At 42.7% G+C, this 14,756-nt stretch overlaps 1 protein-coding gene across 1 annotated transcript in view; it reads right to left on the bottom strand.

Moving 5' to 3' along the window:
• The window catches only part of Desi2 (desumoylating isopeptidase 2), a 63,775-nt gene extending 49,874 nt beyond the window's left edge, over window positions 1-13,901 (bottom strand). The window contains exon 1 of the mRNA XM_052737769.1: window positions 13,474-13,901. Coding sequence (XP_052593729.1) covers window positions 13,474-13,515 — 42 coding nt within the window. The 5' untranslated portion in view covers window positions 13,516-13,901. The remainder of the gene's footprint in view (window positions 1-13,473) is intronic.
• Window positions 13,902-14,756: the final 855 nt, after the last annotated feature.

Raw genomic sequence — 14,756 nt, 5'->3', positions numbered from 1 at the left:
CCAAGGACGTGTAGAAAATGAAATAACATTCCATGAGCCACGTGGCAGAGCGTAAAATAGAAATACGGGTTAATTTAAACATAAGAGTTAGCTAATAATAAGACTGAGCTATTGGCTGAGCATTTATAAGTAATATTAAGCCTCTGAGTGGTTAGTTGGGACTGGGCGGTTGGTACAGGAAAACTCCAACTACAGGTCATAAAAGACCAACAGATTTTAAATTTTCAATAAGGCAAATGACACTATAACTGCAACTGATAAAGTTATTAGGAGATTTTACTATTATTTCATATCATTTGTGATGGCTGTTCTTGGTTAGCTACTTGACTACATCTGAAACTAACTAAAACCCAAATGGCTTGGCACACGTGTGAAGGGATTTTTCTTAATTAAATCATTTGAAGTGGGAAGACCCACTTCTAATCTGGATCTTTGAAGTGGAAAGACATAACTTTAATACAGATCTTTTGAGGTGGGAAGATCCACCTTCAATCTGGACCATACCTTCTGCTGGCAGCCTATACAAAGGACATGGAAGGAAGCTTGCTCTCTCCTTAGCAAGTCCATTCCTTCCCTGGCATTAGAGCCTATTTCTCTGGGATTCTGGATTATACTTGCTGTGGGATGGTCTGAATGTCAAGTGTGTTGCTGATTGGTCAATAAATAAATCACTGATTGGCCAGTGGCCAGGCAGGAAGTATAGGCGGGATAAGGAGGAGAGTAAAGCTGGGAAGTGAAAGGCTGAGTCAGAGACACTGCCAGCCGCCACGAAGACAAACAGCATGTGAAGATGCCGGTAAGCCATGAGCCACGTAGCAAGGTATAGATTTATAGAAATAGATTAATTTAAGCTGTAAGAAAAGTTAGCAAGAAGCCTGTCACGGCCATACAGTTTGTAACCAACATAAGTCTCTGTGTTTACTTGGTCGGGTCTGAGTGGCTGTGGGACTGGCAGGTGAGAGAGATTTGTCCTGACTGTGGGCCAGGCAGGAAAACTCTAGCTACAATACTGAAGACCAGTTGAGACACCCAGTCTTGTGGACTGAACAACTACTAGATTCTTGGATTTCCTGTTGGTGGACAGTCATTGTTGGACTAGTTGGACCACAGCCTGTAGACATTCTAATAAATCCCATATATATGCAGATATATATACCTATATATGTATATGTATTCTATAAATTATGCCTCTTGAGAGACCCCTAACACAGCATGTCTGTTTTATCTTCATCCCCCATCCCCCATTTTGCTTTCTTTCTTATGTAGCATAGTTATGTTTTGTTTTCTCTCCCTGACCATGTCTGTTAGCTTCCAAAATAGTATATATATAGAGATATCTATATCTCTATATAGATAGATTTATTTATTTATTTGTTTGTTTGTTTATTTATTTATTATGTATACAGTGCTCTGCCTGCATGTCTGTCTGCAGGTCAGAAGAGGGCACCAGATCTCATTACAGATGGTTGTGAGCCACCATGTGGGTTCTGGGAACCGAACTCAGGTCCTCTGGAAGAGCAGTCAGTGCTGTTAACCTCTGAGCCATCTCTCCAGCCCAAAATAGTTATATTTTAATGAAAAAATTTACACATATATTCAAGTATAATTTTTCCAATACCAGCAAGATTCACTTCTATCTACTAACTAATCTCTGCAAAGCTGCTCAATGCTTTTTATCTTTTCTCTAACCCAAGTGATTAATATAACTTGAGAATTTAGTCAGGCCATGAAAAAGCATAAAATTAGCTTGACTTTTGTTTCTTGTAGTAACATTTTCTTGCCTTTATAAACCATTTTAATTTTACAGTTTAAGGTAGACCAGGCTTTGACTGACTTTTCCTGACTTTTATTTTTGCCCAGTACTTGATCCTTTTTAACTTTAACTCACTACTCAAATGTTCCATTTTTTAAACAGCTCTTCACCAGCTACCACTGTCCTTCTGTTAGGCAAAGGTGCTTTCTCATATTTGTAGAGTCTACCCCAATCTGACTGCTTCTCTTTGGTACTGCTTGGTTTATTTTCAAAGATCTTCACGAGTCTACTTGAGAACATAAGTCAGAAATATTCCTAAAATGTATTTCTTGCTATATATTTACTTAGAGGCAGCATGTGACTCAACCTAGGGTCCTTGTACTTGCTCACCTTTTGGAACACTTTCTCTAGATAACCAAAGTGTATGCCTCTCGATCACTCTATTTGAAACTCTAGTATAAATTACAATACACCACCCTGACTTCACTGTCCCTTTGTTTCTGATTTGTTTTCTTCTTTAGCACTTACTGCTATTCAATATGCCATGCATTTTGCTTATTTAGTTTCATTCTAAGATGGCTCAGATATAGGAGCTGGGCATTTACTTATTACATTTTTTGTATGAATTTTCTGGATAAAAATTTAAAAGAAAAAATCCCTACTTTTATCAATAAGGAGGAAAAAGATTGATAAAAAATGTCCATTCTTCTCAAGCTTATGGTTTTGGTGAACATCCAATTAAAAAAGCAGCAAACTATATAGACTTTCTGGGCATATATTAAAAAATAATTAAAAGCTAGGATTCAGGGATCTCAACAGTTGTTTCTGCAGTATTACTAATCATAGCCACAAAGCAGAAGTAATCATCAACAGGTGACTAGAAAAACAAACTGAGGTACATAAGTACAGTGACTACTATTCAGCCTTCAAGGGGAAATGCTCGTACATAAATGGACAGACACTGAGGAGGGTGTGCTGAGTAACATAAGCTAGAGACAAAAGGGCAAACCTTACAGGACGTGTTCAGTCAAAACGACAGGGCAGAAAGCACAACAGATGGTTTCTGTTTTACAGGATGAAAAGGTTCTGGAGGTTGACTGGGAAATGATGGGAGAACACTTAATATTACTAACTTCACACAGTTAAAATGTTTAAGATGGTAAATTTTACACTGTATTTTAACACAAAAAATCTGTAAGACTGCTTTTCAAAGATTAAAAAATACTTCTAGAAAAGAAAATAAAGCCAAGAAAACTTAGGTGTAATAATGAAGGGAAACTGGTCCAGCCAGATATTAATATGAAATTGCAATAATTAAAATAATATGGTAATGAAATTAGAATTAATAATTGTGTATTGGTAAAAACTCAGTTTTGTAATGATAACACCAGAATTTAGCGAGGAAAGACCATTCTGGTGGAGTTTAGAGGAACAGGATTATTACGCTGCTGCTTAGTTTTTATTGTTAACCTAATCTACAACCTAGAGTCACCTGGGAAGAGGGAACCTCAACTGAAAAAATGCCTTGATCAGATTGGCCCATGGGTATGTCTGGAGCATTATCTTGATTGCTAATTGATGTTGAGAGCCCCGCCCACCGTGGGAGGTACTATCCTGAGTCAGGTCTGTATAAGAAAGGCAGCTAGCTGCTCATGGGCCACAGAGTGAGCCAATAAGTGGTCTTCCTCCACAATTTCTGCCCTGACTTCCTTCAATGATGGACTGTGACCTGGAAGTGGAAGCCAAACAAACCCTTTCTTCCCCTAAGTTGCTTCTGGTCAGAGTGTTGTCTTACAGCAACAGAAAAGTAGCTAATACAAATGCCAAGAGAAATGCAAACTGCAGGAGGCCCAGAGACCCTCCTGAGATCTGGGTTAGAAGCCATTAGTATTGTAGCCTGGAAAGGATTTAGCTGCACACTACCTCTGTCCTGAAAATATAACTGAAGGTGATTCAAAAGTAGTTGACTACTAGGTTGTTTGGCAGGGAAATTTCAGGACAGCATAACATCCAGGCGTTGGCCTACTTACTACTACTCAGTCCTCTTAGATGTATAGTTAGAGAAGAGAGCAGGAAAATATGAGAAAGGTACCCACTGGCAAGAAAAGGATTGTGAGTTTAAAGATACAGAAAAGGGGCCAGGAAGACTGCTATGTGGTAAATGTGCTTGCGGAAATCTGAGTTTGGTCCCATAACCCATGAAAGATGAAAGGAGAGAACTGACTCCACAAGTTGTCCTCTGACCTCCACGTGTGCCATGGCATGATCCCATGACAGCCCCCCATCATGCAACACACATAAAATAAAAATAAAGATGCAGAAAAGGCACGTGTGAAGACAGCAGCTGCAGTTGTTAGAGCCTAGTGCCTTTAAAGAGGAACCTTGTACTCTGTAATAACATAACAGGAAAGGTGTCCCTGATTATAACAACAATAAACCTCCGCCTATTGAAGACTATTGTGAAAAATGCAAATTCAATAGAAGAGAGCCTGAACTGAGAATGAGGAAGAGGTTCCCTGATCAAAATCAAGAAAATAACTGCCTAGCAAAGTATGTTCTCAGGGCTAAGGTACATGGAGGCCACAGCTGTGGTAGAAGGGGACCAGACTACATCTGAAACTGGCAGAACTTGGCATCATTATTTAAACAGTACTAGTTTTGCAGGCATGCAAAAATAAAGCATCATGAGGCTAGCATCATAGTTCCAGAAAGCCACTGAGGCCTGGCAATTGTCTGGCAGGGTTGGAGTCTCTGCAAGGTGGCCCTGAGATGACACAGTATAAAAGCTGTGAAGGTGGAGTCACTTACAACAGAGATCCCCAGGACAATAGGATGCCCACCAAAGAAAGCTACAGGCACTGAGTATAGCTGGCCCAAGAGAAAAGTCATATAAGCTGCAGGCAGAACTGGAGGGAAGAGACTACTCAAGGCTGTTAAAACCAGATTATTTTAGTTACTTCTCTATTGTGATAAAACACCATGACCAAGGCAATTTATAGAAGAAAGTGTTTATTTTGGGCTTATGGTTCCAGGGGGATAAGACTCCATCTCCATCACAGCGGAGAAGAGTGGTAGCAGGCAGGCATGGTGACGGGAGCTGCTGAGAACTCACATCTTGAACCTTAAGCTGGAAACAGAGAAAGCAAATGACATGTGGCTTTTCTAACTTTAAAGCTTGCACCAGGTGACATACTTCCTCCAGCAAAACCACCTTCTAATCCTACCCAAACAGTGCCATAAACTGGGAACCAAGTATTCAAATGCCTAAGATTATGGAGGGGCATCTATCCTTGAAAGCACCACATTCCACACCCTGGGCCCCTACAGGCTCATAGCCATATCATAATGCACAAGATATTTAGTCAAACTTCAAAAGTCCCCATAGTCGTTTAGTCTCAACACTGCTTAAAAGTCCAGTCTCATCTCAGACTCCAGGCAATCTCTTAATTGTAAAATCAGAAACAAATTACATACTTTCAAAAATACAATGGCACAGAATATACATTACTATTCCAAAAGGGAGGAATCATGACCTAGTGAGAAATACTGAACCAAAGGAAGACCAACCGAAAGCCAGCAGGACAAACTCCAAACTCTGTAGCTCCATGCCTGATGTCAAAGGGCTTAGATAGATCACTTTGCCCTTCCAGGTTTGCTGCTTGTAATATGGTTTTCTCTCCTGGGATGGTTCCACTCCCTGTATACAGCTCTAAGAAGAGATGTCCATGGCTCTCTGCTCCAAAATCTTGGATCTCCAACACAACACAACTTCACTTCCACAGCTTCAAACAATGGCCTCTACGGAAGAATACCCTTGCCACTTACTGTCTGGCCTCACTAGCTCTCGAAACTGCGGAGGAAGAAGATTCCAGTATCCTTTCACTTATCCTTCATGACTCTAAAGACAGTACCACATGGATGACACTGCCAAGTATGGCATTGGTTTGGGACAGATACTTTGTTCCTTAAAACACAGAAGCTTTTGTTTATCCTTTCTAGGAGCAGAAAACTGCTTACACATTTTTCCTTTCACAAGTTGGTACCCCTCCATTTCAGTACAGATCAGGGATTAATCTCCTTATCTCTTTCATCACAAACGAAAACATTAAGTCTCCCTGGTGTTTTTTTCCCTTTTCAAAAACTACGTTTTGTATTTCTTTTTACCCAGGTTGTTCTTTTTCACTGTAGATTTGCTTAAGAGTAATTACTATTACCTACACGACAAAGTCAATATTAGGCTATCTTGAATTCTTCTCTGCCAAAGAAATTAGTCCATTACTTTTAAATTTAGCCTCAGGTAAGTTCTTAGGACATGGGCAGAACGCAGCCACATCTCCCCACTCCCCAAAAAATAGCACAGGAATGATTTCTAGCCCAGTTGTTAACATTGTTCCCTTCTGAAACCTCTTGAGCTGGACCTCCACAGTCTGCATAGTTCTCTGCACTACCTTCCAGGCTCCTACTAAGATGACCCGGTAAGCCTTGCTTACAGCACTCTATGCTTATCTAGTATAATATCCTGAAGTCTTCCATATTCCACCCAGACCCCACATGGTCAAGTTCTTCACAGCATGAGCCCACCCTCTGGTGCCAAATTCTGTTCTGTATTAGATACTTCTCTACTGCTGTGATAGAATACTATGACCAAGGCAATTTACAGAAAGAAGCGTTTATTTGGGCTTATGGTTGTAGAAGGATAAGAATCTATCACCATCACAGGGGGAAGCTTGGCAGCAGGCAGGAAGGATGGCAGGAAGAGCTGAAAGTTTATATCGAACTATAAACAGCAAGCAAACTCAAACTGCCATGAGTTTTAAAACTCTTGAAGCCCACCTCCACTGACATACTTCTTCCAACTAGACCACACCTCCTATATTATATACTTCCCAAAGAACATCAACTGGGGACCAAAATATGGGGGGTAGGCATCTCAATCAAATCACTATACACATGATGCCACTAAGATCTCCAGACACCGAACAGAGCTTCAGGGCTGGGTGTTTGGTTTCAGTCTTCCTTTAGCCTGACCTTTCCTTGCTGTGTTCCCATTCTTTCCTTTTGGAAAGGGATTTTTCTATTCTGTACCACTGTTCATTGGAAGTACAAAATTTGGTCTTTTATTTTGTGGGGGTTCACAGAATACTCAAGAGTCTCAGAAGAGACTCTGGAATTTTTTGTTTTGTTTTTTAGATAGGGTTTCTCTGTGTAACAACAGTCTTAGCTGTCCTGTAACTCAATCTGTAGACCAGGATGGCCTTGAACTCACAAAGATCAGTCAGCCTCTGCCTTCCAAGAGCTGATATTAAAGGCAGGCACTACCACGCCCGGCCCAAGACTTTAGAATTTTTTTTTTTTTTTTTTTGGTTTTGGTTTTTCGAGACAGGGTTTCTCTGTGTAGCTTTGCGCCTTTCCTGGATCTCACTCTGTAGACCAGGCTGGCCTCGAACTCACAGAGATCCGCCTGGCTCTGCCTCCCGAGTGCTGGGATTAAAGGCGTGCGCCACCACCGCCCGGCGACTTTAGAATTTTTAACAGTATTGAAACTGTTAAAACTATGGGACATATGAAATTGAAATGAATGCATTTTGCATTAAGGTGGGCATGGGCCTGTGGGGTCCAGAGGCAGAAAGTTATGGCTTAAAAATATGTTTGGGTGTCATGCTGACAAAAGGTAGACTTGTGTATTAGTTAATCTTGATTATCAGCTTGACAGTATTTAGAATCAGCTAGGAGATACACCTCTGGGCACATTTTTTAGGGCATTTTGAGAGAGGCTGAACTGAGGGAAGACTCTCTCTGAAGTGGGCAGAATCATTCCCTGGGCTGAGCTCCTGGACCAAATCAAAAGAAGAAAGCAAGTGGAGCACAGTATTCATCACTCTCTACTTTCTGAAAATGAAATGTGACCAGACACTCACATATTTGCCACTATGCCAGGGACTGTACCTTCAAACAGTGAACCAAAATAAATCCTTCTCTCAAACTGCTTGTCAGGAATCTTACTACTGCAATGAGAAAAGGAATTAACACAACATCCTACACCTTTGGTCACTAATATGCTTGCATCTAATTGACATCTGAGTATTTCCCTATCATAAAAGATTTCTACACTTAATTGTTTTGTATGCTTCAAATTTTCTATTTTAGTTACTAGGTGAACAGTTACTCTATGCAAAGTCTAGGAACTGCTAAGAGGGAACACTGACTATTGGCGGAAGGTTATAATTATATCTTTTACTGATGGTGTGGTAAGTGGAATGACTCCCCCAAATAACCACAACCTAATGCCTAGAATCTGTCAATATATAATACGGCAGAAGACTATAGGTGTAATTAAGTCTTTAAAAGAGTTAAGTGACTGAAGTATCTGCATGGGTTCCCATTTAGTGAGATGAGCCTTTAAAAGACATACCAACTTAACGAGGGAAGGCCCAGGAGACAAAGGCATGAAGATCAGGAATTCAGGGCAGGCATGGTCACCATAAGATTCTGTCTCAAAATCAACTAACTAACCGGAACAACCAAACAACAACAAAATTACATACATGCAGGTAAAACACACAAAGAAAAATCAATCTGATTTGAAAAATTTAAAAACATTCAAAAAGTTGGGGACAGCAAGGTGGCTCAGGTGATTAAGTGCTTGCCTTGCTAGCATGAGGGTCTGAGTTCAATCTCCCATACTTACGTTCTGGGAAAAAAAAAATGGCCAAAAAACGAAAGCCACTGGGCATGGCAGCAGCACATATCTTTTAATCCTAGCACTCTTGAGGCAGAGGCAGGAGGATCTCTGTGAGTTCCAGGCCAGCCTGGTCTACATAGTAAGCTCCAGAATAGCCAACGCTACGTAGTGAGAGACTGTCTTACCCACCCCCAACCCCTAAAAAAGCCAAGCACAATAGTATTTGTAGTTTTTTTGTTTCATTTTTAAAATATTTATTCATTTTTGTGTGCACTGGTGTTTTGTTTGCATGTATGGGTGTGTGAGGGTGTTAGATCTCCTGCAAGTGAAGTTACAGTTGTGAGCTGCCATGTGGGTGCTGGGAATTGAACCTGGATCCTCCAGAAGAGCAACCAATGCTCTTAACCGATAAGCCATTTTTCTAGCCCCAAGCATGATAGTATTTGTAATATCTGTATAGGACAGGTAGAAACAGGTGGATCCCTGGGGCTCACTAGCCAATTAGCCAACTGGATGAGTTCTAGGCCAGTTAGACAGCCATCAAAGAAAAAAAAAATAAAAATAAGAGGTGGCCAGCACCCAAGGAACACTTGAGGTTGTTTGACTTCCAAATGTGCATGCATGTGAACACACAATTCAGAAAGTCAAATGTGTGACAGACACCTTAATTAAGTTCCAAGCTAGTACCTACAACTTGCATACAAAGGCTAGAAAGCCAGGGATCCACTTATTCAGGTTCAGCATAGTTACATATGAGCCAATTCTGAGCAATCTCTAGAGGTTAAGAGGGTAGCTCTGTTAAAGTAAGGGTACAGGTAGAACCCTCCTCAGATCCCATTACATCTTACTTCCACATTCTGTTATATGATGACACCAAATTAGTGCCATGGCAGTAATTTTGCAACTCTGAGGACACAAAGACAAATGCCAGCAAGCTGAGCACAGAGAGTAGGAGGTTGCAAAATCGTAATGACATGACTGCGCTGCTGAACTATCTCAGGGGCTTTTAATCTCTGGATTTAAGACATCGTTCCAATTTAAGCTGCTGATTGTCAAGTTCTGTTATTTCACACAGAACAACCAAAACTAAGAGGTAGACCAGGCCAGGTGACCAACAGAAGGGTTTATAATAAAGAGGGATTTAGGTTTACTTCCAAGTTTTTAATTTGAGATACTGAGTAGAGTGTTGGCTATTAAAAGTGGCAGAGGTGGGATTTGGGGCATGGGGTACATAGAGGGAGAGGCACAGAAAGGAGGGACAAAGTCTGCAGCTAGACATGTGCATTCAGACTGTATGGAGCTGGTTAGGTGAGGAGTGTACCTAGTATATGATACATGAGCACATGGACGTCATTTACAAAAGCTAATCAAATCTACAGGTGTATAAAGGAAAGTCAGGTCTTATCATACTTGCTAACTTCATACCCTCTTGGAGAAGTCTGAGGAGCAGGACAAAACAATGCAGTCCAGATAAAAACGCCCTAACCGGGAGAGTTCTAGGGTGTTTCTTTCCTATTTTCTGTTGTTGTTTTGTTTGGATTTTGGTTTTTTTGTTTTTATTTTTGCAGACAGGGTTTCTCTGTCCTGGAATTCACTCTGCAGACCAGGCTGGCCTCGAACTCAGAGATCCACCTGCTTCTGCCTCCAAGAGCTAGGATTAAAGGTGAATGCCACCACCACTCAGTTTCTTTCTTATTTTTTTTAAAGACTCTGAAAATACATAGGCACTATTTTTTTTTTTTTTCCAGAGCTGAGGACTGAACCCAGGGCCTTGTGCTTGCTAGGCAAGCGCTCTACCACTGAGCTAAATCCCCAACCCTGGCACTATTTTTAAAAAGGAAGAAACTTGTTTCTCGTATGGATTGATAAACATAAACACTTGCATATTTAAATTTTTAAGAAATTCATTAGTAGCTAAGATAGCCTGACGTATACAAATTCTGGATCTATGAAAAATAAAGACTATGTTAAAGTAACTATAACAGAGATTTATTCCAGTAACTGCAAGAAATCTAAACTGTTCAACTTTCTATACATACAGGTAAATTAGGAATATATGAACAATCCATTCCCAAGTTTCAGAGAATTACTCCTGGCCATATTTTATTGGTAGTAGGTTGCCCCAAAGTATACAGAGAACTATAATCACCAAAAAGAAAGTAATAATTTAGCACAATCTTTTGAAGACTTTATTAGTCCTCCACAAAAAGGAAGGTAACACAGACAACCATGCTCATTCTTTACATATACATGGTAGGTGTAGAAGAGGAATGATCTACAGCCATCTAATCTAGTGAACAGGAAAAACACAGTCATAGCGGAAGCAGGTGACAAAGAGACACAAGGATACATGACAACTGATCAATGATTCCAACAGGAAAAACTAATGGTTGAGTTTGGACCAGTTGATGTACCAGGCTCATAAACAAAAGCAATTATCATCAAAGGCATCTACAAAGAACAGAAATTATAACCAAAGATAAAAGGAATTTACCCTGGGCATCAAGCAAAAAACATCAAAAAGGAAAACAGATTTCAGAAAATGGGTGGAACAGAGAAAAATGTCTACCTTAATCCCCTTGGCTTTGTCCTAAAGACTGTGATCACATCGTTCCCCTTGAGGTAAACAAGTGTCTTCCCCTGGCTCACAGAGTCCTCACAATCCTTCACTCACTCTACTATCAAGTTATGAGAGAGATTTCAGTTGTTACCTTCCAGGTTAACTGGACCAGTTCAAAGTTCCCAGTCCCGCCTGGGCTTCCCTGTTCTTGTCCTTCTCCACGCTGACTGATCTCTGCCCATGACGACCCTACCAATGCTTCCAGTTCACCCCCTTTTCTCTTTCAGCATTTCCTAATCCTACAACCACAAAACAGTCTCCTTTGGGGCCTCTCCTGCTCTTATTAAAATAATGCTATTCTACTCTAAATTATAACTCTTCTTGTGTCTTCCTTATGATATCTCAAATTCCTTAAAGCAGAGAGGTAAAGATCCTATCTGTGGTTTCTACAGCCAAAATTAAATAAGTAATGGTACGTCTTTGAATTAGTGATATCAGCATTCACAGACCAAAAGCCCTCAAAAGAACTTACAAGGGCAAGTTTCTTAAACGTTTTTATTCAAATGCTTTTCTTCCTCTTGATGAAATAAAGCAATATGTAAGAAATAATTATGGGATTCATTCAATAGAGACAATACTGAATCAAGATTGTCATCTGGAAATTCTAGATCCCTCCTTTAGTCACCTAGGAAGGTCACTTACCCTTTTTTCTGTCTGCTTTTTCTACAACTATCTACTAGAATGACAGGGGAATATATTCTTTCTAAATACTTCATATTTTAACATCATTTAAAACAATCTTCCCCTAAAAAAATGGTCTGAATATCCCTAGCCCTACCAATGCTTCAAAATTAGTAATGATTTTCCCTACTCACAGAACACATACTACATGTCATGTAATGCATTTTCAATTTAATATAAAAAGCAAAACTCTATTTTACAGATTTCTTTGGGGTTCTGAAACCATGGCCACTGGTCACTGCATAATCCTAATTTATTAAAAATATAGATGATATCTCAATATATATTCTCCAGAGTAAAACATATCCAGAGGGATAGTTTATAAGTCTTCATCAATTAAAAACAAAAAACAAAACAAAAAAAACAACCCAAAGTCTGGTGGGCAGGAGGCACTAAACTAATAAAAGGGTAATATTAAGTCTGAAGAAAGGATTCCCATGTAATGCAACGCAAAGAGTTTAAACCCAAAGAATAATTTCTTAACCAGTAGTGCAGGCTGTTAGTCATATGCTCTTCTAGAATCTCTTGTTATTCAACTTTTTCTCTCCTGATTCACTTTTCCTAGTCTGTTAACCCACCTCCTTTCATCTCCAGGCTTACACTGGAACCTACTAGAAGCCTCACTTCTAGTTTCAGGCAGACCATATGCCCTGTCAACGTCAACTCCAATATACGGCATGAGGAATCCCTGTCTATCAACAGTTCCCTGTTCATTTAAAAACTTAAACACAATACGAAGAAAGAGCTTAGAGCTGTAAATCAGAGTCAAGACTCCCTACTGTTGAATTTCTCCTAAGTATTTTTAAGCCAACAGAAATAATGACAGAGAATTTTTCATCTGTCAAGGCACATACAAGAAATTTCAGGCTTTTCAGGCGAAGGTAATAATCCTTTACAAAACAAAACAACAACAACAACAAATAAGTACCCCAAGGCAAGGGCACAAACTTGCATCTCACTGTGGCGGTCATTCTCTACACGGTGCTTCTTCTAAGGGTATTGCAACTGCAAACACAGGGGAACCCGTCTTTGAACCCTAGTCTGTGTCTGCAGTTCTTCAAAGTTAGATGACATAATAAACAAGGCTTCCCTTCCCTCTCTAGTGGTCACGTCATCCACCTGTTGCATCACCTGGAAAATGGTCTTCAGAATCTAGGAAAGGAGCACCTCTGTGATCTCTTAAATAATTCAACGGGGGCTATTTTCTAGATAAATTTTAGCTTCATTCATTTTAATGAGGCTGCCTTGGAGGCGAGGGTGTGTTGGCTCCCGCTCCCCTTTGGGGAGACTCTAGCATCCGCCTCGCAGCTGTGACTTTCTAGACTTGAGGGGCTTGGGAGTTGTTGGAAGACTTGCGCCTTTGGAGACAGGCAAGGGGCCGCAGGAGCGGGGCAGAGACGGGAGCCGGGCAGCTCGGAGGCCAGGTGGCGGCGGGGGGGTCGCACGGGCGACAGAAGCCTCCTCGGAGAGGGAGGGCACGGCTCATCCGCCCAGGGGTCGGGCCCACAGTCGGGGGAGCTGAGGGCTCGGCGGAGGGAGGCTCAAGCCCCAGCCCTCCCGCGGGCTGACTGGGCATCTCCAGGAGGCGCGCCGGCCAGTCTGGAGATTAGAAGACAGCGCGACTGTCCCCTCCCCCCACCCCGGAGAACTAAGCTGGAGGCGGGGACGCCAGGCAGGAAGCAGCGGGCCGGGGTCCCGGGCCGGCGGGCTCGGGCCGCCAGGGGCCGCCGCACTCACCATGTCGTACACGTTGAGCACCACTAACTGGTTAGCCCCCATCCTCCTCCCCGCGGCCGCCGCCTCGTCCTCCAGCCGCTCGGTCTCCGCGGGGCGGAGGCCGCTGCCACCCCCGCGGGCGCTTCGGGCAGGGCACGAGCCGGGCACTAAGCGTCCAGCCCGGCCCGCCGCAGCCGGGGCGGAAGCATCCGGCAGCCGGGGCCGCTCCCGGGAGCCGCGGACAGACGCCTGTGCGAGCACCGGGCCAGACCGGTGGAGAGCCCGCTCCGGCTCAGGCGCCTCCCCTCGGCCGCAGACACGTGGGGGAAGGCGGAGCCTGGGCGCGGGGCGGGCTCCAGGCACCCCGGAGGCGGGGCCCGCCCCGCGCCAGGGCTGAGCCCGCCTGCGCGCTAACTCTCTTAGGCGCCGCACCTCGAGACCTAAAATGGCGGCAGGCTGGGCGCCTCTTCACCCCGAAGGCTCGAGGTCGCAGAAAGACTACAGTTCCCAGAATGCAGTGCGAAACGCCCCGTTTCCTATTGGGCGTACGGGCAGCCTGACTACATCTCCCAGCATGCTCTAGGATTCCCCCCCCCCCCCCGCCCCGCCTCACGTTTCCCTGGGAGACTACAGCTCCCAGCGTGCCGTTTTAAGGATCTGTCCGCGGAACCTTGACGGTTCGTCCTTGGCGAGCGGAGAAGTCGTACACCTTCTATCTTCAGCGCTGTTTCTGGTGCTGGTAGCGTGAGACGTGAATCCAACGGCATGTGAAGAAGTGAAGATTAAGTTTTCCAAAGCCCTTCTTTCTTTATTCTTTTTTCTTTGCAAGTGTAGGAGTGAGGAAATAAAGGAAGTAAGGTTACTGTTGAAAGGTAGGGTGTAACAAACACCCAGCTTACCTTCAGTATGGAATTCACATTTCGTGTGAGTGTCCTGCTCACGTGGGAAGAGTGTAGAAAGGTAGGGTGTAACAAACACCCAGCTCACCTTCAGTGTGGAATTCACATTTCGTGTGAGTGTCCTGCTCACGTGGGAAGAGTGTAGAAAGGTAGGGTGTAACAAACACCCAGCTTACCTTCAGTGTGGAATTCACATTTCGTGTGAGTGTCCTGCTCACGTGGGAAGAATGTAGCAACTCATAGATTAGCTCAGTCCTAGGACACAGAAAGCGTTTGTGCACCCATTCAACAAATATTTTTGTGTGTGTGTTCCTGCCATATGCCATGCAGTGTGGTAGACTGAAGAACGTGAGATCCTGAGTTTCCAGTTTATGCTTGAAATTGGACAGACAGACAGAAAGAAAG

Source organism: Peromyscus californicus, unplaced genomic scaffold (assembly GCF_007827085.1).
Source record: "Peromyscus californicus insignis strain IS unplaced genomic scaffold, ASM782708v3 Scaffold_14__1_contigs__length_90479793_seg_2, whole genome shotgun sequence".
NCBI classification, from domain to species: domain Eukaryota; kingdom Metazoa; phylum Chordata; class Mammalia; order Rodentia; family Cricetidae; genus Peromyscus; species Peromyscus californicus.
Note: the sequence above shows the minus strand (reverse complement) of the source record. Positions and strands in the feature narration are given on the sequence as shown.